Genomic DNA, 26,026 nt, shown 5'->3' with positions numbered 1-26,026 from the left:
AGAAAGTGGAAGCTTGTCAGCCGCACCCAGTAATTTATCCCACTCATTATAGATCAAATGTGTTTGCTGTATTGTGACTGGGTGGTCTAGTAGTGCAGTAGTTCCCAACCTTTTTTTCGGTTGACCCGTTAAAATGAAGTAAAGTCTAATGCCCTTAATCCTAGAGAGTTTTATTTTAAAGAATTTCGGAGGCCAGACAAGGTGAAAGTATTAAGTATTAAGAAAAACAGAAAATATTTTTTTCCGTCCTAATCCCTTTAACCTCCTGAGACCCGCAGGATCACAGGCGATCCCGACCGACTTTACTGTCTTTCCGAGGCTGTAACAGATTCAGAGCTAGAGCGAAGGTACAGGTATCATATGAAACTACAAAACCCAAGGAATCCATCGGTACCAACCATGTCATACTTGCTTGTCATGAAGGAGGCTAAATAATGCTCAAAAGTTACACTAAATTTTGGCGTGGCCATTTTCAAAGGGGTCCCTTGACCTCTGACCTCAAGATATGTGAATGAAAATGGGTTCTATGGGTACCCACGAGTCTCCCCTTTACAGACATGCCCAGTTTATAATAATCACATGCAGTTTGGGGCAAAAAACATGCATTTTCTTTCATGCAGTATAAATGTGTTATTTTCACCTATTCTAAAATGGTGTGTTTGAATATTTCTGCATACTGGGGTCCATAAACAGTCTTGAATAACATAAATTGGGTATCACTGTAAAGCTGAGACTCTTGTGGATCCCATGAGTCCAATTATATTCACGATGTTAGTCCCCATAGTAGCCATTTTATTGTAGTGAGACCATTTTTTGGAACTTGACCTCACTGTATAAAATGACCTGTGGTGCCCTGTAGGATAATCTAAGCCTCATGAAACTTTACAGCTACAAACTAAAGACCTAGAGCATTCAGTGGATGGATGGCTTTCTCTAGTTATACTGACAATAAGGGGGTTTCTGAGCAGTTTACACAACAGAAGTGCTCGCCATCCAATCGCCAAAAAATGCAAATCTTGCAGAAATCTCAAAATGTCCAAAGTTTTTGATCCCAAATCACAGCATGGCTTTTTCCATGGTGTTCCTCAAGGTCTTGGTGTCTTAATGTGGTATTTTGGAGGGATTATTGATCATTTTTATCAATTCTCTAGTGGTAAAAAATGGGTAAATTTAGCACAAAATTTGTGTAACAAATGATATCAACGCAAAAAAGGCTGCAACAACGTATGAGACATAATAGAGCATGGGAATGGCCATCATATACTTCTATCATAATGTTCTAAACTCTTTTATGCTATAATATATTTGTGTAGAGCTCATAGTGTACATATACTCTCTGAGCATCTTCCTTAGGACCAGCATTTGATATATTTTGAGCAGAACTGCCCTCTCCCTGCTGTCTGTGTATTGTCAGGCACACACAGTCTAATAGTCCAGTAGTTGGTGTAGTTTCTAGTGAGACCACAGGCAAATAGAGATCGGCAAACACCAGCTGAGGTTTGGTCAGTAGTGATGTTTAATTTGGTTTATTCAAACCCATTAGACAGTGTCATGTGATTGTTAAAGTACACATATGGACAGGATCATAATTATGGAAATGAGCGTCAGGGTGTGCTGGATGAACAAACAGGTTGAAAATAACACACAAACTGCCCTGTTTGTGAGGGAAACCTCGCTTGATTTGTGTCAGTGTGTGTGTGACGGACAGCTCACCCCTCCACTAAAGTGTCTAAATTTAGTAGGAATTAGAATCAACAGTGCAGCACAGTCATGAGTGTTATTAGTTGCCAAGCCAGTGTCAGCACTGTCTGTTGGTATTACAGCATTCAGGGTTACCCCGATTACAAGAAAAACCCAGCCAAAACCCAGCCTGTTCTTGCCCAAACCTCATACCCTGTAACCATAATTTCCTTGTTGACACGCAGCAGAAGAAGTGTGCGTGGATATACTACACAAACTATCTAACTTTAACACAGAAAATACATTAAATTGTGGGAAGTAGTCTGACAAATATTAAAGGTACACACAGATTCCCAGAAAAACTGGAAAATCTGTGGATTAATGGGTAAGATTATTCAAACAAAATAAATAAATGAACAGAGGCATTATATTATAATTTTTTCCTAGTAGGCTGCCCAGATGTGTGTGTGTGCGTCAATATAAATCTGCATTGACAAGTTGAGGGGTTGAATGAGGACCTTATTCATAGTAGGTGTATTACCTACAGTAGATGACGGTCGGCGCGCCCCCAGCTTGGAGAAACAGACAGGAGCACCGGCACTGGAGCAAAGCAATACAGTACTGTGGACGGGGATGGCAGAAAAACATATTTTAGTCACATAAAAGAAAGGCTCGCCTAAAAAAATCTATATCTGTTTCAGTGTATGCTATATTCAGAATATTTTCTGACGGTGAACTGAGATGAATGTACAAAATGTGACTCTGTAAGTGAATGTCACAAATAGAAAGATCAGAAGCCACAGATAGGATTGTGTAATGCATTTATTCAATCATGGAGATGCACTGTAGTTGAGAGAGAGCTTTTTTTTCAAGAGACTAAAGGTTCTATTCTCCTCCAGTGATGTAAGGGTTGGGTTATGCTAGACAGTGGAGGGGGGGACTCTGGCACAATAGTTGAACCTGGCTCAACTTTTTCTGCTATGTAATGAGACATCCATTTAAGGTTTTTGCGGTGTCCAATCAAATACGTGCATGCGCAAATTCCTGGTGGGTGACTTTGTAACACGAACGTCATGTTTCCACTCCTTAGCTCTCGCAATCAACGCAATAAATGACAAAAGAGCTGTAAAATGCTGTCTCCTGTCAGTATTATAAACCAAATTTGGGCTGTCAAAGTTAACCTGATTATAACGTGTCAACGCAAATTTGTTTTAACGACACTAATTTCTTTAATGCATTAATGCAACTTGCAATTTTTAGGTTGTAGAGGGCAGTTTTAAAGCTAGAGTGAAGATACTGGTATCATGTGAAACTAGAAAAAACCTAATGAATCCATCGGTACCAACCATGTTATACTAGCTTGTCGTGAAGGATGTTAAATAACGTTCCAAACATACGCTAAACTTTGGCGAGGAAAAACTACCAGTACCTTCACTCTAGCTTTAAAACTGACACCACAAAATGAGGGAATATCTTTTGGATGAATACTGTAAAGCCTACAATAGAGTTCAGAGGCTTAGAGAATCTATGGCGAGGAGAACTGAAACCATTTTTGCGAACTCAAGGCCGGTTGAGAACATGACCTCCTCCTGACCTCTAAAACAACAACTACCAAAGTGTTATGAGCCTTATTCTTGAATAGCCCTGACCACAGAAGCTCCATTCTCTCCTTTTGCTCTTTTAACCCTCCACATCTTCTGCACAGATATTTGTCTCCTCTCTAGGATACCCACAGCAGACAGAATTCTTCAATCCTTTGATAATTTGTCATTGGCAAAGGTTGCTTCCAGAAGAAATGGCTTCTTAATGACCATGTTTGTTGTTGTGGTCTCCTTTTTAAATGTCCAATATTTTTCTGTCTAAACTCTCAGATATTTCCACTGTGATAACAAAGGTCAAGGATTGATACATACTTAATACTACCACAGCAAAACTGAGCAATAAGCACTCATAAGTTCCTCCTGGAGTGGATATCACTTGAACTGGATGGATAATTAGTTGGACACTATACTTGCTCTTTACTTAACTTGTTATTTCTTCCTCTCACACAGTCTCTGTCTTGGAGGTGGAGTGCGTTCGCGAGGGTTGCCAGTCGGAGACGTTGCGGCAGATGGTCAGCACGGTACCCGAGCAACGGTGTTTGACGGTGGTCTTCAAAGGGCCCCGCAAGAGCCTGGACCTCCTCTGCCAGAGCCAGGAGGAGGCTCAGCATTGGGCCCGCGGCATCCGAACCCTGCAGGAGAGGGTGGAAAACATGACCCAGAAGGAGAAACTTGACCAATATCCTAGTTGTTGTTTATTTGTAGAACTGTCTACACTGTTATCTGCACAGACAATAGTACCGAGAATAATCACACATCATATATACTGTACATATAAGTCATATACATTTGGAAATGTACAAAAAAAACAGAATACTAACACAAAGCATCTATAGGCAGAACTAGATTACTTCTGTGCTTCAGAACCCCATATCGCTGAAACACCACCAAACGCTGTACATGTTCTGCTCTTGCTGCTTCTTCCTTGACTATGATTGTGTTGTCACCTGGATCCATGCGTACCTGAGTCGGGCCGACCAGAACCACGACGATAAGATGAGCTATGAAGAAGTCCAGACACTGCTGCAGATGATCAATATTGACCTGAGTGACCAGTACGCCCGCAGCCTCTTCCAGGTAGCTGAACACACACACTTAAAAATACTGGACTAATATCTGGGATTCCAATAGTAATTAAAAGGGATTTATAAATTCATAATGACAGACCGGCATTAACAATGGATGAATAAACCAAACAAAGAGTGTCTCACTTACTGTTTCTCTGCTAGAAATGTGACCAGTCAGCCGACAATCGTCTGGACCACGGAGAGATCGAAGTGTTCTGCAGGGAGTTGCTGCGGAGACCAGAGCTGGATGCTGTGTTTATCCGCTACTCTGCCAACAGCTGTGTGCTTTCCACTGTTGACCTGAGGGATTTCTTGAAGGACCAGGCGGAGGACGCTTCAGTCACCCATGCCCAAAGCCTCATCCTCACCTACGAACTTAATGAGTGGGGTACGGTGCTACGTAACAATATATTGCAAAATACCGACACTTATCTGGTGTGTGTGTTCAGCACAACGGCTCTGATAAACCCATTAGACACTATCTGCCGCTACAGCACCAAATGGGGGACCAATAAAGTTAGCGACTACATGTCATATCAGCTCGTATGCTCAAAGCACATATTAAGGAGCTAAAATGGTTGGATATGTAATGGTATTTTACATACAGTATAATAATTCCCTCATTTATTGACTCGTGTTTGTGCCTTTTGCCCAGTACAGCCCAGAAGAACCAGTTCATGACCCCCAATGGTTTCACCATGTACATGCTGTCTAAGGAGAACTGTGTGTTTAACCCGGAACATGCCAGGGTTTACCAAGACATGAAACACCCGCTGGCACACTACTTCATCTCGTCCTCCCACAACACCTACCTCACTAAGGACCAGCTGACTGGGGACAGCAGCACAGAGCCATACATCAGGTAAGAGTGGACAGGACCGTACGCATACCTGTACTAGGGCTGTCAATCGATTGAAATATATAATCGCAAATTAATCACAAATTTTGTATCCTCTAAAAATTTACCTTAAAGGGGACATATCATGCACATTTTCAGATTCATACTTGTATTCTGGTTTTCTACTAGAACATGTTTACATACTTTAATGTTTAAAAAAAACTTTATTATCCTCATACTGTCTGTCTGAATACACCTGTATTTACCCTCTGTCTGAAACGCTCCGTTTTGGTACATTTCAATGGAATTGCAACGGAATTGCGACAGAATTGCGTTGCTAGGCAACAGCTTGGGTCCATGTTTACTTCCTGTCAGCTGATGTTATTCACATACACTGCAACAGGAAATAAACTGGGACCCATTTAGAATGTTTATGTTTAAAACTTTGAAATGGTCTAAATATTGTTGATTTGTGACATCACAAATGGACAGAAATCCTGACGGCTTGTTTCAAAAGCTCAGTTTCTGAATATGGGCTATGTGTATGTCTCTGTGGACTAAGCGTTTTGATACTTTCACAGTATTTATATAGAACTTAAACCTCCTTTATTATATAAAAGCCATGAAAATGTCCCTTTTTATGATATGGGACCTTTAAAGGAGATTTGTCAAGTATTTAATACTCTTATCAACATGGGAGCAGACAAATATGCCTAAAAATAACCTAAAAATTGCAAGTTGCGTTAATGTGTTAAAGAAATTAGTGGTGTTAAAACAAATTTGCGTTTATTATCGTGTTAACTATGACGGGCCTAACGTGTACATACAGAATGCACTTTGTAGCATTTTCTGAATGAATGTGATATATGAAAGATAACTAGTCACAAACTCTCAAATGACACCATTCCTCACTGAGTCATCTCTGTTTCAGAGGTTCCTAATTATGATTTTCTTCTCTTAGAGCCTTGAATCATGGCTGCCGCTGTGTGGAGCTGGACTGTTGGGATGGAGATAAAGGAGAGCCGGTCATCTATCATGGACACACACTCACCTCCAAAGTGCCCTTTGTTGAAGTCATTGCAACTATCAATGACTATGCTTTTAAGGTGAGTACTTTACTGGAATCAGAATAATTTTACTTGTCAGCTGCACCTGTCCCCTTGGTTAAAAGTTTAGACACATGGTTTCTAAATGAATTCAATTCATTTGTGTGGACAAAGATGATATACTTCTAAAATCTATACGGCATTAGAGTTATATTTACATTGACAATTTTTCTGTCAGGCCAAAAGATAATTTCCTTTTCTCTCTTCTGCTCCATGTAAAAAATCCTTTTCTCCCTGTCTTTGCATCATCGTCCCTCTCTCCCAGGCGTCCCCTTATCCTCTGATCCTGTCCCTGGAGAACCACTGCTCTGTGGAGCAGCAGGCAGTAATGGCTCGACACCTGCGATCCATCCTGGGAGACAAGCTGCTCACCAAGCCCCTCAATGGTTTAGATCCTCACCGCCTGCCTTCTCCAGAGGCAAGGACCCACTGTTCCATAATCGGATGAAAGTTCAATCCCCATAAGAACTACTATTATTGAAACTAATTGTGTCTGTGAACCACATAATAGCAGGTTTTGCAGTTGACATGATTCAGGCTGTCCTCATACACCGTTCATAGTTATGCCCACGAAAAGTACTGTAATGTGTGTATATCATACAAAATCAATTCGTATGTAATCCACATGATCGTGAACCAGGAACTATAAAGAGTGACAAATGCCACGTACAACACCAGAGTTTCACCCAAGGGACAGGTGTTTGTGAAACCAGAAGTCAACGTTGATTTATTTGTAACTTCCATACTTAAGTAACGCCACATCCGGAGTTATTTAAGCCCAAACCACAATCAAGTATTTTTTTTGCCTAAACCTAACCAAATGCCAATCTTTTCCTAAACCTAAGTAGTTTTGTTGCCTAATCCTAACTATGTCAATCTTTTCCTAAGCTTAACTGAGTAGTTTTGTTGCCTAAACCTAACCAATTTGATCTTTTCCTAAACCTAACTAAGTAGTTTTGTTGTCTAAGCCTAACCGAGTCGATCTTTTCCTAAACTCAACTGCACTGTAAGTAGTTTTTTTGCCAAGTAGTTTTTCTGCCTAAGTTGTTTCCTGTGAAGACAGAAGTTTATTTTGAAAAGACTTTATGCATGTATTGAGTGGAAATTCATATGTGCCTCACGTGTTGCTGGACATTTGTAGGAAAATGTACAAAAGATTAGGAATAACTTTTGGCAAGATATCCTATGAACCATTGTATGAGGATACGTTGCAGGATTGAATGATTTGTCCAGATAGATATGTGGACTGTAGTCGCTACTTTTCACTGGAATGTGGATGTGGTTATAAATAGCCAACGACTGGCTCTCCGACTGGCTCTCCGTCAGATTCCGATGCAAGGACTTCACTCTGACACACTTTTTAATATCCGACCTCTCCGTTTTGTACGTGCTGCACTGGTAAACGGTGTCTCTGTCTTGGTAGTGACTGTTAGGATTACGTGTAAAGCAGAGAACAAACTGTTTGTGTTGGATGGAAAATCTGGGGCCATCTGCTCCTCTGTGTCCCACTTATTCTACATTTCTACATGTGTGTAAGGGTTAGTGTGTGCACTCATGATCTGTGCCCCAGTAATCACACTCCCTCGAGGCACCTCATGTGTGCCTGTAATTACACCCAGATGATTTGATATGATTTGCTTTGAGGATTTTACTCTCACATAGGCTACTGTTCTATTCTTATCCAGCCCATTATTATATACTAGCAGTCATGATAAAAGTGTCACAAGTGGGTGAGTGTGAGGCGACGAAGGAAGGACCGAAATGCAGGTAGTCCAGGCAGACTGGAGCAGTTCAGGGATTTAACAGATACAGGTTGGCAACAGGATGGCAGTCCGAACAAACAAAGCCAAGAGGGGCACGACAGGTGAGCAAGTCAGCAACAGGCAACAGGTCAAAACCATAGAAATAGAATGAGAGTAGAATGGACATTCTCATTCAAATCAACATAGCAGGACGGTCAGAGTGGCGGACATTTTTATGTCTGTCGTGTAGTAAACTGGGTGTGTCGTGCGAGACTACAGATAAATCCTTCAACTATTTTTAATAATGTTAGTAGTAGTAGTAGTAGTAGTAGTGGGCGGCAGTAGCTGTATTACTGTAATAATAGTAGCAGGGTGGCTGTAGCTGCAGCAGTAGTACTGTAGCTCTAGTGGCATTTTAATCATGACAAAATAGTTGAAATTATTATCATTTTCAAACAAGTGTGTAATGTGTTGGTTGTGTGTGCAGGATCTTAAGGGTAAAATCCTGGTGAAGGGGAAGAAGGAGGTGGTGGAGGAGTGCTCGTCCAGCTCTTCAGACCTCAGCTCCTCAGACGAGGAGGCCAGCCGCGCCGAAGGCAAACCCACCGGAAAGAAACAGGACAAGAAGGTGAGTATAACACCAACACCAGCTCACCTGTATCCTAGCAGCAGTGGCTCTCACCATGGTTTGTTGTAACGTGATGGGTTTGTGTGTGTGTGTCCTCTCAGCCTCAGCCAGGTGTGTCTAAGATGAGTCCAGAGCTGTCAGAGCTGGTGGTGTACACTCGCAGTGTTCACTTTAAAAGCTTCGAACAAGCAGCCAAAAACCCAGCAACGGACATGTCCTCTTTCGCTGAAAGTGAAGCGCTCAGGCATGTTAAGGACTCAGGTAAGATGTGTGCATGTGATTAAACTTAAGCCCCTTTACCACTGGACAAAAATCCCACTAACACCCACTAACATCTGGCTTTTGTTTTTAGCGGGAAAGGTGTCAATCAGCATTCATTCCCGGGACAAATTTAGGGAGTGATGGAAACATGACACCCGGTTGGACACGCTAATTTCCGCCTCTTTTCTGACGTGATGCTATGTGACTTGTGTTGAAGTGAATATATAACAAACTAGATTGGCACTGCAGACCTCCGCAAAGCTGCCCGAGTACAATTGCCCCCCCTCTTCGCTCAGCTTGCGCCATCATCCACGTGTATTTTTGTTTATGTTGAGATCAGCTGTACTTAGCAAAGCATCGTAAAACTGGACAGAAACAAAATAAAACTCACCTAGACCGTCGTCGTTACTCTTTCCAACAATCACCAAGTGTTCTATGGTCGAACTCAACTGTAATTTCACCGAGTTTAATGTGAAAAAACACCAAATCTACAGTTCCCCCCCGCTCTCTCTCTGTCGCTCTCTCTGAAGGAAGAAGGCGGGGTCATGCGTCATCAAAGCGTCATCAGCTACACTGCGCATGTGTTATACCCAGAGGTCTTAATGCTCAGGCTGATCGGAATTCTTAAAATAATTCCTGAATCCGGATCATCATCCGGATCGCCACCAAAATCTAATGGATTGTTCATTGTGCCACACCCCACCCCTCCAAAAGATTTCATTCAAATCCATTGCGGACTTTTGAAGTAATCCTGATAACAGACAAACAAACCAACAAACAAACCAACAAACAAACCAACGGCGGGGAAAACATAACCTCCTTCTGAGGCCTTTAGCCTTGGCGGAGGTAATAAAATCAACAGGGATTTGAACAATTATTATAATTTTATTAAAATACAAACCATTTAATATGCTCTCCTCAAAGCCACCAGACTCCATTGACAGAAACAGTCATTTTACCTCGCTGATCATCGTAAAACGCACTTCACTCAAACTCAACACAAACAAAATAAAACTCATCAAAACCGTCTTTCCACTGTTCCAACAATCACCAACTCTGGTTTGAGAGTTTGGAAGAGTTTGAACTGTTTATAGAAAAAAAAAAGGAAGACTACTCCTCTACTGGCAATGGGAAAGAAATTTATACCCTATTTTAGCGTATATGTGCACGTTTTGGTGGAAAAAGGGTATTACTTTCTAAAAGTAAACAGAAATAGTTTGCATGCTGCCCACATATTATTAGGTCTTGGTTGTATACAGTTACCTGTTGATTCTACCTTGTTTAGGCAGCAAAAGGACAAAAGCTAAATGAGTCTTTCTTCAGCTTACCATTGGACTAACTGGACTAAACGGACATTTCTTGTCTTGCTCCTCCAGGGATGTATTTTGTTCGTCACAACAGCCACCAGCTCAGCAGGATTTACCCCTCAGGCCAACGCCTCCAGTCGTCCAACTACAACCCTCAGGAGATGTGGAACGGAGGCTGTCAAGTTGGTGAGAGCTTATTTTATGCCATTCTATTCGCAAGAGACGCAGAGAGAGTAAGCAAGAGTTGTTACTCAGACACATCTTCCTCTCTTTGGTCTACCCATACCCCCACATCCCACCCCCAGTGGCAGTATGAAAAGAACATTGTGGCAGTCGTATGACGCTAACACAGTTGTGTTGTGTTTTCTTCAGTTGCTTTGAATTTTCAGACACCAGGTGAGCAGATGGATCTAAACCAAGGCAGGTTCCTGCAGAATAGTCAGTGTGGGTACATGTTGAAGCCTCCCTTCATGTGCCAGCCTGACACCACCTTCAACCCGGAGAATGTTGGTGGAGGGCCTGGCCACAGACCTGTCCTGCTTACTGTTCGGGTAAGAAAGGTAGCAAGTAGGAAAATAGGTGAAACTGCAGGTTCCAAAAGTATTTTCACCTCTGTCAATTGGAGCATTCATTTCAGCATACATTGGAAAGATTTTCTTCAACATAGAACTACAGGAGCATTTTAAGCTTGGTGAATGATTGTTTCTTAGGGCGTTTTCTTATTAGGTACGATTGATTTACACCGTGCCTGAGTATGATTGGAGGCAATGTCAAGAACGACCCTCTCGCCTGCATTCCTACTTTAGAAATGCCTTTGCAATACTACTCGCCGACTGCTTCTCACGTTAAATAGTAGTCCACTTCTGTGTTGCGACATGATGCAAACCGTACCTGAGTACACATGAACCGTAATGGAGACCACTTTTTCAAGCGGTTCGTCGATCCATGCCCAGGTAAGGTACAGCGTTCACACTACTCTAACAAACTGGACTTTGGGGTCAAGTGTACTCGGATCCTGGCCTAGGTCCCAGATGTGAAAGCCTCCTTACTGCAATTGTTCTAGGGAGTTATAATTGGCTTCTTTCTGAACCCAAACATGAGCCATGGAGGAATTCTATACCACAAGAGTATACTCAAAGAGTGTCATTGCAGCTGAGTGTCAGAACTGTTGCTAGATAAGCTCTTCGTGCTCCATTCTACTCTAATCTAATTATTCGTGTCTAGAAGTTAGGACACAAATTGCGAAGCTCTCGCGAGATGGTTGAGGTTAGGCATTGACCTCGAAAAGCGAGACCTCGCGAGAGCTTTTTGCAAGTCTTCGAAAAAAACATGACCAATCAAATTAAGCTCTGATTTCATTTTTATTCCAGGTTCTTTCAGCGCAGCAGCTACCTAAACCAGAATGGGACAAACCCACCTCAATTGTGGACCCTCATGTGTGGGTGGAGATACACGGAGTTCCCATAGACATCGATAAGAAGAAAACTCCTCATGTCGACAACAATGGTAAATGCCCACCCTACTCACAAGAGACCCTTTGTCAGATGAAATGGCTTCAGTAGCAACATTTAGGAATTTCTACACAGCTTGAGATAGTCGAACAGTTAATATTGTAGCTAATTAACACCATGAGATGTGGTTGAAAGCTCCAGAAAAACCTAGTTGGTGGACCCTGGTTGAAAATGTCTAAGAGCTTCTGCTACTCCAAGTGGTAGTCCTAGACATTGACATTTGTTTTCTGAAAAAAAATATAAATTTTTATACAATTATTAGTGGAAATACAGTTTGAAATCAATTCAAATGAGCACATTTAGAACGTGACGGGTGGTGTTGATAAAGGGGTACTTGAGTTTATCTGACAGGGCTGTGGGACAAAAAAGGTTAGGAACCACATCCAGCATGATTTCACACGAAGTTCAACAAGTGAAATTGCACAAATGTGCAAATGAGTCTGTTAGCATGTGTTCTTTCCTGGTTTCAGGCTTTAACCCACGATGGGACTGTACCTTCAACTTTACCGTCCATGTTCCTGACCTGGCACTGGTTCGCTTCTTGGTGGAGGACCATGACTATACCTCAAGCAATGACTTCCTAGGGCAATTCACCCTGCCGGTTACGAGTCTCCGCACAGGTACGTGTTGGGACAGTAGAGTTTGGCTATTATGGGGGGCTGTACCAACCACTTGTTGAGGTTGCCAATATATATATAAACTAGAAAAGTGCACCCAGTAGAGTGCAGATCTCACCGGCTGCAGCTAACAGCTAACAGCTACCGGCATAGAAGATGCGCTACATTGTAGTCAGCGCTAAATTCAGGTGGTCATTTTCTAAGCGATAGTTATATATACATACATACATCCACATACATGCAATTGTCTTACCTTGGCGTGCAAATCAAGAGAGGAACAATACCTAATCAATGGAGATTAGCCGTGGACAGACAGACACGCACACATACGACCAAATACATAATCTCCTGGCGGAGATAATAACCATTTGCTCTCCTAACCTTCTTTCCTTTGTCTCTGCAGGTTATCGCCATGTCCGACTGCTCAAGGTGGATGGCTCCAGCCTCTCGCCGTCCTCCCTCTTCGTCCATCTTAAGATCACCCCGTGTCAGAGCAGTCCCTCAAAATCATCAGCTAAATCACCGGCCATGTCTTCAACCAAGAAACCCTAATCCCATCTCCACCCCATACAGTAGCACCATGAAGCAGGGAAGCCACCATGGGAAGATCCCCAGGTATATCTGCATGGATCTAGGAAAAAAAAAAGATCTGGGCCCTGATTCATAAAACGCAATGGTTATAACCTTGTCTTACAAACGTTGCAGCTATATCCTCAACCTGTCTATATTTTATGGAATAAGAGGATTGGGTTGTGTCTCCTTAATCCCTTGTTTAATGGAGGTTTGAATTTACTGACAACCAATTGAACCAGCCTGCAGAAGTCTATTAATCTACTAGACTATGACCAAAGTTTGGTGCTAGATTTTGTCTCAATATTTTAAACATATATGACTTCGAGATAACCTGTCAAACTTGCTAAATCTCACACCTTCTGAAGGCAGGACTTCTTTATAACTACAAGTATCTGTCAACAATCTACATGCGACTACTAGGAAGTATTTCTCTGCTGCAGGGCTAATCAAACTAAAATTTCTGTAAATTTGGAAGATACCCATTTGATTTGTCTAACTTATTAGACAGCCTCATATTAGCTTTGGACTTCTTACAGTGGAGTCACATTAGGAAGGATCTATTCACAGCCCGTATGAACAGGACGAATAATTACAACAACAACCACCAACATACATATGGCATGCAAGTATTGTATTAGAATATGTGATAAAATAGTCTAAAATTGTAATTTCAAGGTTCACTTTTAAGCTTTGTCTGGAGCTTATGACCATATCATACTCAGTGTGTTTACATCCACCTTAGTAACCAGGTTACTCAGAGAAACCAGATTACGCAGGTAATCTGAGAACACGTTTACAACCACTGTGGTAACGGTTACTGTAAATCTGTGTATTCATGCAGCAGGACCGTTGGCCTGTCCTACTTCAGCTCTTAGTGCAAATCTGCAGGCTGTTCTCATACACTGTTCGTACCCATACCTACAAAAAGTAATGCACTATAATCTGTGTATAACCCATATAATCGATTCGTATGTAATCCAAGTAATCGTGAGCCAGGACAGGTGACGTAGTATAAAGAGAGATAAAGTCTGCGTAGGGAGGAGGACGGGGGGGATGGTTGTTTACCCAGAAGACCGCTGTTAGTGTCCCATGTGAAACCAGAGGTCAACGTTGAGTTACTTGTGACGGAACTTCCGTAGTTAAGTAACGCCCCTTCTGTAGTTGTTTTATCCCAAACGTTGATTTATTCGTTACGGAACTTCCGTACTTAAGTAACGCCACTTCCGTAGTTATTTTAACCCAAATGTTGGTTGACTTATTTGTTACGGAACGTCTGTACTGAAGTAGCGCCTTTCTGTAGTTATTTTAACCCAAACGTTGGTTGACTTATTTGATACGAAACGTCTCTACTTAAGTAGCGCCCTTCTGTAGTTATTTTAACCCAAACGTTGACTTATTTGTTACGGAACTTCCGTACTTGAGTAACGCCACTTCCGTAGTTATTTCAACCCAAACGTTGGTTGACCTATTTGTCAAGTAACTTTAGTACTCGAGTAATGACAATTCGGTAGTTATTTTAACCCGAACCACGATCTTTACTTAAACCTAACTAAGTGGTTTTGTTGGGGGTTGCGCAGGCGCACAGATCGCTCTTGTTACCGGACATTCATAGCAAAACACATGAAAAATAAACTTTTCGTAAGATATCATACAAACCGTTGTATGAGGATACGTCATAATCTGATACCGGGTTCAAATGTGGCAACTTTTCTAATGCTATCTGGCAAAAGCCATATGGAAAATAATGATTTTATGAAGATGTAACAGATGTTGCTGTAGTTCTCCATGATGAAGAACATGCTCTGCCTGTCTGACATGTGCTGTACAAATGAAGGTCGTATTGGCAGTTAAATCCCGTCCCATTACTTTTATAATGTAGCTTAGTGTGTTATGTTAAATAGAGAACATGCTTTGAAGAGATAACTTTTTTGTTAAATGTTTGATTCACAGTGACTTTATGTATTTTAGCTTGACACAATCTATTTGTTCATCCTTTTTATCAGTGAATGACCAAACTATATTATTAAGTAGCCATTTAGAGTTTTTATACTATAAATAGAATTTACAGTAGAAGTTATGCAATAGCAAAATGATGATGTGCACTAGATAAATCGGCTGCCTTACTGTTAGCTTGTTAGACGGGATATGCACGCATATGCTTCATAGATGCAATGACTTTACTTAATATTTTACTTTGTCTTTGTTTACTTTGTGTTTAGATGTGTACTGTGTAGTGCGATCCTGGCCACTGTGACATGAAGGCTTTATTATTGCCAGTGTTTCAACAGATTATAAGACACTATTTCTATGTTAGACATCACTCAGTTAAGTCATCTACTGTAGCTTATGTTACAGATAAGGTTTTATACAGTTCTTTTTATTGACATTTCATTTTGTAGAAGTTAGTTTTAGAACATTCCGGTAACACTTTATAATAGATATTATTTATAAATGGTAAATTGATAGTTAATTGAATTAAGTTAATTTTACTGTTAACAAACAATGAAATGATAATTATAAATATATAATTATTAGTAATGCTATAATTTCTGTAATTTTATCATTCATTTGTGTTATATGAATTTGTATTGTGTAATATGAATATGAATTAGTATATAAATGATATATTGTATCATAGGTGATATGAGACAATAACAATTACATATTGATTACATTAGTCATGTATTTATTATCAGTTTATTGTTGTACACATTATAACATTTTATATATTATATTAAGTATTTGTTAATAATTACAAAATGTTTTGTAAACTTTTAAGAATTCATTTGTAAAACATCTATAAACATTACATAGATAGATGGACCAGAAACCAATTAACCATTGACAAAGTATTGACTATCCATCTAAATCTAAAAGTATTATAATCATCAGTTACAACTTTATATTCCAAATAATGTTTATAGATGGTTTACAAACAATTTTTTTAAGGTTTAAAAATAATATCTTAATAATTAGCAAATAATATATAAATGTTATTATGTGTGCAACAATAAACTGTTGACATAACAGAAATTATAGCATTACTAATAATTAGTAAATATTAATTACTATTTAATTGTTTGTTAACATTAAAATAACTATTAACTAAGTTTAATTAACTATCAATTTACCATTTATAAATGATGGTTATTATAAAGTGTTACCAACATTCCTATTTTGTTGATTTACACATGACAAGAAGAACTATGAATATTTCATATTACGATAATCTCTCAGAGAATCTTATGAATTGAAGGATGTTTTAATCAGGACACGGTGCTGGGAGATGAAATTGAGATCAGTATTAAGTCTTCAAGCATCTTCTAAATGTATGAAATAATCATAATATATTTGGCATATGAGAAGACTGTTAAAGGAACATCTGCTTTGTCAATTTAACAAAACAAAGTTCTTGTAGAATTTGGGTTAAATGTGAAGTTTTGGAGCCAGTGCCAATGCGTAACGATCTCAGACTAATCCCAGTCCTGTGTCCGACAATATTGCACTTACTCACATGAATCAGGAGCTGGAAGGATAAGAATTACATACATGGTATGTTTTTTTACTGTAGCAATGATAACAAATACTGTACAATTCAAAGCATTGACATTGTTGTTGTTTATTTATTGGTTTGAAGTATTATACTCTTTGCTTTTGTCGTGCACCAGCTGTATAGTCTTCAACCTGATGTTATTTATTGAAACAGGTAATATATACTGTACACCATGACAGAATAGAAATGGAATAAAACATTCTGAGAATAGTGGAACAAAATGAAGAACCTCATAATGCCAGATAGTATTTGAGTAATGCTTTTAACCAAACTGTTTACTGACACATCCAAATGACATGTTTTTTTTTAATAGTGAAAAAAATAAATAAAAGTATAAATTTAGCATTATATTGCTCTTGCTTGTATTTTTTTTGTATCGGAACTTCCGTACTTAAGTAACGCCATTTCTGCTATTTTAACCCAAATGTTGACTTGTTTTTTACCTAACTTCCGTACTAAAGTATCGCCGCTTCCGTACTTATTTCAACCCAAGCTCTGACTTATTTGTTACGTAACTTGAGTACTTAAGTATTGTCGCTTCCATACTTATTTTAACCCAAACGTTGACTTATTTGTTACGTAACTTGAGTACTTAAGTATTGTCACTTCCATACTTATTTTAAACCAAAAGTTGACTTATTTGTTACGTAACTTCCGTACTTAAGTGTCGTCGCTTTCCGTACTTTTTTTCACCCAAATGTTGACTTATTTGTCACGTAACTTACGTACTTAAGTAACGCCACTTCCGTTGTTATTTTAACCCAAACCACGATCTTTTCTTAAGCCTAACCAAGTAGTTTTGTTGCGTAAACACCGCACAGGGTTGAGCAGGTGCACTGATCGCTCCTGTTGCTGGACATTCTTAGGAAAACACACGAAAAATATCAAAATAACTTTTTGTAAGATATGGCAAATTGCTCTTGCTTGTATTTTCCAGTCAAATCTCAGTCATGAAGCATGTTTCATTGAATCCAGTTTAAAGGGGAGCACCACCTAAATGAAAAATTCCAGTATGTTATTTCCATGGCCGAGGAAAGTTCAATCAATATTAGTGAACATCTCTCTCAAAGCCAGAAACCAGAGAAGTAAATCTCAAACTTGTGATGTCATAGAGTATAAAGTCTGGAGCTGCTCCATAGACAATAAATATATTTATATATATCCAAATGAGCTTTATTATATTTTAGTGTTGTCAGTTGTGAAACAGAAAATGTAGCCATAGTCAGAACGTTCTCCTGGGTGCTCTCTGTGTCATCTATAACATATTTCCCAATTCATTGTCTATGGAGCAGCTCCACACTTTATACTTGATGACATCACAAATTTGAATTTTAGCACTCTAGTTTTTAGATTTGGGAGAGAGTCGTTCATGTTTACTAATATTGTTTGGGCTGTCTTAGACCATAGGAATAACATGTAGGAATTTAGAAAATTAGCTTAGTTCCCCTTTAAAAACTCTGCAGAGGGGCGAAAGTAGCTCAGTCCGTGGGGACCAAATACGGAGTGTGGACTGGTAGCTGGAGAGGTGCCAGTTCACCTCCTGGGCACTTTAGCAGCGCACCGATCCCTCCGAACTGCTACCCGGGCGCTGAATAGTAGCTGCCCACTGCTCCTAATATACTAGGTTGGGTTATGTGCAGAAGCTAAGTTTCACAGTGTGCTGTGCTGTGTACATAGTGTGACAAAAGTTGATTTTCATTTTCATTTTTTATATTTACAGTGCACAGAGCCACATGGGAGACATTAGATTTTAACTTCCAGACGTTTGACCTCCAGAATGAATCAGTGTTGTTGAGTCCAGAGGAACAGGACAGGGACTTGAACATGCAAGCTTCAGTATAGGAGGTGGTCTCACTGGCTACCAGAGGTTGTGATGCATGGTGGGACGGTGGCCACCAGAGGGAGCCACACTCCATATACTTCTGGCTTCTACATGTTGAAGAAGTGATTGGAGTAACACAAATATATTTACTCAAGTACTGCACTTAAGTACAAATTCAAGGTACTACTCCACTATATCTCAGAGGTAAATATTGTACTTTTTATTCCACTATATTTGTCTGACAGCTTTAGTTACTTTTCAGATTACAATTCATTTCATATAATTTCCGTCCAGTGAAAACCATCTCCACAAAGCTGAAAACAGGTCTGCTTTCTGAGCTCATGACTTTTTAGAGATAAGTGGTTCTTACAGGACAAACATATAATGGTTTTATATATATATATATATATATATACAGAGGTGTAACAGTTTGTAAAGCAGTAAGTAAATTATATAAAGGTGAATAAAGGTAAAGTGACAACAGATGTTACACTGAAATATGTGACCGCAGAGAGCCAGCAACACATAAAGTACAGTACTTCAGTATGTTACTTTCCACCATTGTTCATCTCGCAGGGTGTATGTAGCACTACTTCTCCAACATGTAGAAGCATATGGAGTGTGGCTCTCCCTGGTGGCCACCATCCCACAATGCATCAGTGAGACCACCTCATATACAAAAGGGTTGCAGGTTCAAGTCCACTGTACCTATATTTAACTTTTTTCTTTTAGAGTTTTGTGAATATATCTTTAAATTAAAAATATTAAAATACATCTATGTTTTTCACAAATTGAGTTTTGTGTTTTTTTCACATATTTGCCTCATTGTTTATACGGGTACAGTGGGGTCACATTTTCAGTGACCTCATGTGTTGCTGGCTCTCTGCGGTCACAGATTTCAGTGTAACACCTGTTATAAGGGAAGATGCTACTTCTGCCCCACCGGCTGCATGCCAGGGGGATGTCTTCGGACACCTCTACCCATAATATCTCCAGGCTTTGAGCGGATTTGAGTGGTGCCCTTCTCCTCCTGTGCACAGGTAACCTGTGAGGGGCTTTGGAAGTTAAGGAAACGGAGACTAGATGAAATAGTTTTGGAATAGTTTGTATTTCAACTGTCAGTATACAAAATAAAAGAAGGAAACATTAGAATCACTCACAGACAGACGAGGCATAGAATAAAAAAACATTAAAAAAAAAAGCAGTGTCAAACATAAAAAGGACAAAAGAAACGAAACAAATCCAACAGAAAATAAGTAAAATAGAAAAGCACGTGAGCGAAGTCAACTTTTGAAGATATTACATACATTCATTGTTTTCATAGCTTTTTTTGTGAGAAAGCAATCTTTGACACATATTGTTCCACATATTTTCCTCATAAATACAAAGAATTGAGGCTTTCTTTTTGTAAAATTTTCATTTGTGAATGTGGACTTTGGCGAGAATTAAAAATTAAATTAATAAGGCAAGGCAAGGCAAGGAAGCTTTATTTGTATAGCACATTTCAGCAACAGGGCAATTCAAAGTGCTTTACATAAACATTCAAGAACATTGCGACAAAGTGCAAAAGAACATTAAGACATTATTAAAACAGTTTTAAAAACATAAAAACATTAAATATTAGAAATTAAAAACAAGCTAAAAATAAAAGCTAGGATCGAAGCTAAAATAGAGTATAACACACAAGAGTAAAAGCTCTAGTGCAGTATATAAGATCATTATCTGGTTTAATAAAAGGCAGCAGCAAACAGGAAAGTTTTAAGCTTTGATTTAAAAGAACTAAGAGTTGGAGCGGTCTTGCAGTTTTCTAAGGAAAACTGCATTACTGTCTTTGTCAGAGTAATCAAAGCAAACCAAATATAATATTTCTATAGTAAAATGCAAAATCTGAGTTGTGATAAGGGTTGCTTTAATGGTTGGTTTATATCTACTTTTTAACTGCGGATGGATATGTGGGTTGTAAATAAACTTGGGATGCTGTTCATATATTTAATGTGGGATGTAAATAAATCTGGGATAGTTTATATATTATATTATATTATCATTCTATATGATATACAAGTTATTAGAGGAGAAGTGAGAAAGGGGTAGGGAAATATAAGTTTTACTTCTACCTACTCCTTTTCGGACATTATTACTCTTGTTCTGTTTTTTATTATTTTATATCTGTTTTTATTTATTTTTATGTTCGAAATAAAGTCATTCATTCATTCAAAAGTGATCACAAGCTGAAAAAAGCAAGCTGTGTCACGTGACGTCCTCCCACCAATCAGAGCCTCATAACAAACTATTCGAGCACACCTCCAGGAAGTACCTGATGTCAACAGAACATTTACCTCCATCTAGCATTGTGAGAGCGTTTCATTGATATAATTGAACCTCCAGCGGTCAAAAGTGTCTATTAACTCAATGGCCAGCTGTTATCCCAGTGTAGCGGAGCTTGTCGCGGATGCTCGCCGTCTGTATGTGCAGATGTTCCAGGAGGAGGCTCCTCAGACCGCGGTGTGTGCTCCAGGAAGAGTCAACCTGATAGGGGAGCACACCGACTACAACCAGGGACTAGTGCTGCCAATGGTAACACCACCACTGTTTGGGTGAAGTGAAACACCGTTTTTATCTGTCACACCAAATCTCGTTCAAAAATCGGGTACTTTAATGTTTTAATGTGTTGCGTGTTATATATGACGTCACTCTGGGCCTCTTCACTCTACTGTAGTGTTCCCAGTGACTCATCAATATTAAAGCTGCAGTAGGCAAATTGGAGCCAATATGATTTAATAAAGTTATTTTTTATAAAACCGTCACTATATCCTGACAGTAGTACATGAGAAAGGTAATCTGAAAAAAAATCATGTGCCTCTGTGTCCTCCGGTGCTCCTAACGGCGTCTGCAAGATTTCACAGACCGGAGGAAAACAACCAATCAGAGCCGAGCTGGAGCCTTGCCATCTCTGAGCAGCTGTCAATCACTCACAAACTCCGATCAAACGGTCAAACTAGGCAGCGCTGATCAAATATGAATCAATATTCTGTTACTGTAATGCCTATTTCTCTCCTCAAATGTTTTCAGAAACATCTTGTAGTGTACTGTTTAATAATAATAATAAATTGGACTTATATAGCGCCTTTCAGAAACCCAAGGACGCTTTACAAAGGGGGCACAAAATCATACTAATAAATAACACAGAGGAGAAACTATAGCTGAGTAATTAAAATAGTGATGTGTAGGAAGAGTCAGCTGAGATCATAGGCCTTGATGAACAGGTGGTACTTGAGGTAGTTTTTGAAAGTGTCCAGGGATGAAGCATTTCTTAATTTAGCTGTAAAATGAGAAAGTTTGTGACCCGGCAGCCATGTCGAGATCAGTTGAGGAAAATACCAAGCACCGCCCACCAGCCGGAGCAAACTTTCTCATTTTACAGCTAAACAGTACACTACAAGATGAAACATTCGAAGAGAGAAATAGGCATTACAATAACGGAATATCGATTCATATTTGATCAGCGCCGCCTAGTTTGATCGGAGTTTGAGACTGATTGACAGCTGCCTCCGTTGAATGAACAGCCAATAGGAACGCTCTCTATCTCTCTCTGAAATGACCTGTGATTGGCCAAAGTCTCCCGTCACGGGCTAGATATTTTAAAGCCTGAAAACAGAGCCATGAGGAGGAGCAGAAGTCTAGTTTTCTCTCAGAACTCTTGAATTACAATATGCTGAAAGGTTGTTATGGAATTTTTGCCCAATGATGCCAAAAACTTTATGTCTACTGCAGGTTTAAAAAAACATTTCAGAAAACTTGTAATACAAAACAATAACCTCCAATGTAAGTAATCAACTGGGGACGTTTCATGGTGATATATCTATTAGTTCAAATGTTTAGATATGCACATGAACTATAAGATAAGATAAGAGAGTATTCCTTTATTAGTCCCACAGTTGGGAAATTTGTACTTCCTTTTTTTTTTCTTTTTTTTTTTCCATGAAGTTTATTTCCACTGTGTCAAAGAGGAAAGATAACCACCCTGCTGCATTGTGTCTGTTTGCGTTTGGTGAGCCAGGCGCTGCCCCTGGTGACTGTGGTGGTAGGGAGGCAAACCTCTGGCCAGGATGTCACCGTGGTAACAGCGACAAAGGATGCTGATGAGCCTCGGAGGGTGGACTTCAGCCTGCCCAGTGACGGATCACCGCTGTCTCCAGGGCTACCCAGCTGGGCAAACTACGTGAAGGGTGTTATACAGCATTACAGAGGTAAACAACTATACATATTACTAGTAATAATACTACAGGATCTTATTTGTCATTGTTCACCTCGTACGTTGAATCTAGTCCTGTCAAAGTGAATGAGAACAGATATACAGCAGACGCTTGTTGATCTCACAAAATGTCATCTTATCCTGCCTCGGTTGGACACCACATGATATTTATTTAATGTGGACTGTCTCTGTGTCTGTCTGCTATGCTTCAGCTCCTCCTGTCCCAGGTTTCAGGGCGGTGATAGTCAGCAGTGTCCCCCTGGGAGGAGGTCTGTCCAGCTCAGCCTCTCTGGAGGTGGCTTTCTACACATTCCTGCAGCAGCTCAAGCCAGGTCAGAATCTTGATTACAGTGTGACTCTGATACTCAGTGCATTAGATTAGAGATAGGTGATGCGCAGTGATTTTCCAAGGACATTACAATAACTAATATTGCTTAATTTCAGCCTAAGGTTCTGCTGCAGCTGAGGCTCAAAGTTCAATAAAACACTTTGTTTCTACACCCCGTCTGGTTGATCTTCAGGTATATGAGCCTGGATTTGTTGGTATTTTCCTCTACATCTTTCTTCATCTTTCAGATGACGGAGACAAGGTGTCCACAGCGGTGGCCTGTCAGAAGGCAGAACACACTCATGCTGGTGTCCCCTGTGGCATCATGGATCAGTTTGTTTCTGTTCTCGGCAGGGAGGGTCACGCTTTGCTCATTGACTGCAGGTATGTACTGTAAACCAGAGGTTCTCAATCTTTTTTCAGCCAAGGACCCTTTACATTACAAGATAGAGAATATACCAGGGGCCGCCTCATGTATGTTCCTTTGAATAATTTGAAGTAGCCTATTTTTTTTACACTTCTATAGTTGTGTGAAAGAACAACACAAGACAAATGTATTAGAAAGATATTAGACACGTAGTAAAGATATGCAGATTCTAAGTTATAGATTTGTTAGATTAGAACATAATCTATGAACTGTTATATTACCAACCCAGTCGTCAGAAATCTTTTGCATTGTACCTTTCTGCAAACCACGGGATACGATGAATGTCGACGTTTCTGAACCAAAATACGTTTCATATTAGCCTCGCATCACGCACAGTGCCACGTGTTCAACGTTGTGAAAGGTTTAGGCAACGAAATTACTTGGTTATGGTTAGAGAAAAGATCATGGCTTGTGTTAAAATAATAACATAACATATGATATAGTAATTAGACCACAATGGAAACAAGTTATCCTTTAACTTTAGTGTGTGTTATCCTAGACATTTTCTCAATGAATATGTATTTGTATTTTACATATATAATAACACATATATACATATTAAGGATGTCAATCGATTGAAATATTTAATTCCGATTGATTGCATGATTGTCCGTGATTAATTGCAATTACTCTCACATTTTTTATCTGTTCAAAATGTCCCTTAAAGGGAGATTTGTCAAGTATTTAATACTTTTATCAACACATATTCACATATCTGGAGGTCAGAGGTCAAGGGACCCCTTTGAAATGGCCATCCACTCTTACCCTTTTCCCTCCAAAAATGGCCGACTTGCTGTCAATGACATCACATTCCCATTGCCTATTGGCATGTTTTGGCAAAACGCTTTCATAGTCGGAAGAACTTCTACACATTCACATCCAACATTGACTTCTTCTTTGTGGTTGGACTCAGGTCTCTGGAGGCCACCCTTGTCCCTCTGGCAGATCCAGGCCTGGTCATCCTCATCACCAACTCCAATGTCAAACACTCTCTGACGGGCAGCGAGTACCCCATGAGACGCAGGCAGTGTGAGGAGGCTGCCTCCATCCTGGGAAAGGACAGTCTCAGAGATGCCACCATGAAGGACCTGGAGGGTGTGTGAAGTATATAGTTTTATTATCCTGTGCTGATCCACTCTGTCTCATTTTATTATTCCCCATCCTGCTCTGTCCTGGGTTAGTTTGCTGTCCTATTTCCTGCCCTATCCTATCCTCTTCCATTCCATTAATGTCACTCTGCCTCGTCTTGTCTTCATGTGATTCGTACGTTGTGTTCTGTCCCAGTGATCTAGTGCTGGCCTGGCTCTGTTCAAAGTTCAGATATACACCCACAGACACCTCAGTAAAAACTTGAAATGTTTTTGAGATGCAGCCAGAAATTCCCGTTTAGCCTCCAGGCTATGGAGTCTGTAGAATCTCGTGCTTTTTTCGCTGATAGCTGAGTTGACAGTGGCGCGGGGACAAAATGTAAACCGACTTGTTCTCATAACTGTAGCCTATAAGTCCGAGGACAGACAGTGCGGTGTAATGTTAGCAGTGGTGCTGAAGAAAAAGAGAAAAAAGCCCTCACCATTCTCCTTCTGAACTGACATTTCCTGGTACATTTTAAGCAGGTCAGTGGTTCTACAGCTGAGTAGCTCACTAGCTATAATGTCTGCAAAATGGCAGTAGTTTCTCCATCAGGAGATCTCTCTGTTTCTTGACCACCCACTCGCTACACACACATTACATTACGCTACTCTTATACCAACGTAATATGTAAACGTGTGGATTTCATTATGATGCATTCATGCTCTATTCAGTAAAGATGAGTATTGGGGGAAAGTAAATTCTAATCATCATGATGTGTTCAAATGTAATCTTGTAAAATTACGTTTTTGGTGAGAAACTTGAATAAATACAGATGTTTTCACAGCAATATAAATAGATAATAGAGAGGGAATTATAACTTCATAACAAAAAACTGTTTGCAAACGGTAATAAAGGAGGGTAGGTTGAAGTACAGGGTATTTAATGTTTTACTCTTGTTTTGTTTTTTTACCGTGGTATCAAATTGGTATCGAGAATCATGGAATTTCACTGGTATTGGTAGCAACCAGCTACTAAATTTCTGGTATGGTGACATCCCTAATGTAGGCCTATGGGAACTGACAAAAACGCTTAAAATATATTTTTGCAGCACCAGAAGGAACAGGGAAAAAATTTGGGTGCACCTAAATTATGTGCTGGTGCGCCTAAATGAAAAAGTTAGGCACACCAGAGCAACCAATGTAAAAAGTTAGTCTGGAGCCCTGGGCTATGAGCAAAGAAGCTGTTTCCCCCTTTTGTTATTTTTCCTCAAAGGGAAGACAAACAGCGTGTAATGCACCAATCAGATCTTTAGACTTTAATTAACATCCAATGCTATTCACGCCCACTGAAGCCTGGCGTAGCGTGACGTTTTGACCCTTCCTTCATTTCAGAGGCAAGAGACAGACTGGATGATGTAACCTTTCGAAGAGCTCGGCATGTGATAGAGGAGATAGAAAGAACCGTCCGAGGTGCTGAAGCCCTGAAGAGAGGAGCCTACAGAGAGTTTGGCAAGCTGATGGTGGAGAGCCACAACTCCCTCAGGTACTGTTAAAGCAGCTGTATCACACCTGTTTATCCTCAGAGTCTCTGTTTCAGGTCAGAATGTGGGAGAGGTGTGAGGTAACTGGGTGTCCCTGTCACA

At 39.9% G+C, this 26,026-nt stretch overlaps 2 protein-coding genes across 4 annotated transcripts in view; both read left to right on the top strand.

Annotated features, from left to right (window-relative positions):
* LOC141758271 (1-phosphatidylinositol 4,5-bisphosphate phosphodiesterase delta-3-A-like) overlaps positions 1-16,824 on the top strand; it is a 28,220-nt gene extending 11,396 nt beyond the window's left edge. The window contains exons 4-16 of the mRNA XM_074619490.1: positions 3,732-3,960; positions 4,229-4,358; positions 4,511-4,736; positions 5,009-5,210; positions 6,148-6,292; positions 6,558-6,710; positions 8,522-8,662; positions 8,764-8,923; positions 10,300-10,416; positions 10,603-10,781; positions 11,601-11,736; positions 12,212-12,361; positions 12,762-16,824. Coding sequence (XP_074475591.1) covers positions 3,732-3,960; positions 4,229-4,358; positions 4,511-4,736; positions 5,009-5,210; positions 6,148-6,292; positions 6,558-6,710; positions 8,522-8,662; positions 8,764-8,923; positions 10,300-10,416; positions 10,603-10,781; positions 11,601-11,736; positions 12,212-12,361; positions 12,762-12,910 — 2,117 coding nt within the window. The 3' untranslated portion in view covers positions 12,911-16,824. The remainder of the gene's footprint in view (positions 1-3,731; positions 3,961-4,228; positions 4,359-4,510; positions 4,737-5,008; positions 5,211-6,147; positions 6,293-6,557; positions 6,711-8,521; positions 8,663-8,763; positions 8,924-10,299; positions 10,417-10,602; positions 10,782-11,600; positions 11,737-12,211; positions 12,362-12,761) is intronic.
* Positions 16,825-20,590: 3,766 nt separating this feature from the next.
* The window catches only part of galk1 (galactokinase 1), a 108,047-nt gene continuing 102,611 nt past the window's right edge, over positions 20,591-26,026 (top strand). For 2 of the 3 annotated variants that reach the window (XR_012591968.1, XR_012591967.1), the window contains exons 1-6: positions 20,591-20,880; positions 22,364-22,553; positions 22,771-22,890; positions 23,135-23,270; positions 24,227-24,408; positions 25,776-25,926. Coding sequence is in view for 1 of the 3 variants with exons in the window: in XM_074620604.1 (XP_074476705.1) it covers positions 20,716-20,880; positions 22,364-22,553; positions 22,771-22,890; positions 23,135-23,270; positions 24,227-24,408; positions 25,776-25,926 (944 nt within the window). In the remaining 2 variants the exon portion in view is untranslated. The remainder of the gene's footprint in view (positions 20,881-22,363; positions 22,554-22,770; positions 22,891-23,134; positions 23,271-24,226; positions 24,409-25,775; positions 25,927-26,026) is intronic. The other variant, XM_074620604.1, reaches the window with a different exon arrangement.

The sequence above is a fragment of the Sebastes fasciatus genome, chromosome 20 (genome assembly GCF_043250625.1).
Source record: "Sebastes fasciatus isolate fSebFas1 chromosome 20, fSebFas1.pri, whole genome shotgun sequence".
Classification (NCBI taxonomy): Eukaryota; Metazoa; Chordata; class Actinopteri; order Perciformes; family Sebastidae; genus Sebastes; species Sebastes fasciatus.
Note: the sequence above shows the minus strand (reverse complement) of the source record. Positions and strands in the feature narration are given on the sequence as shown.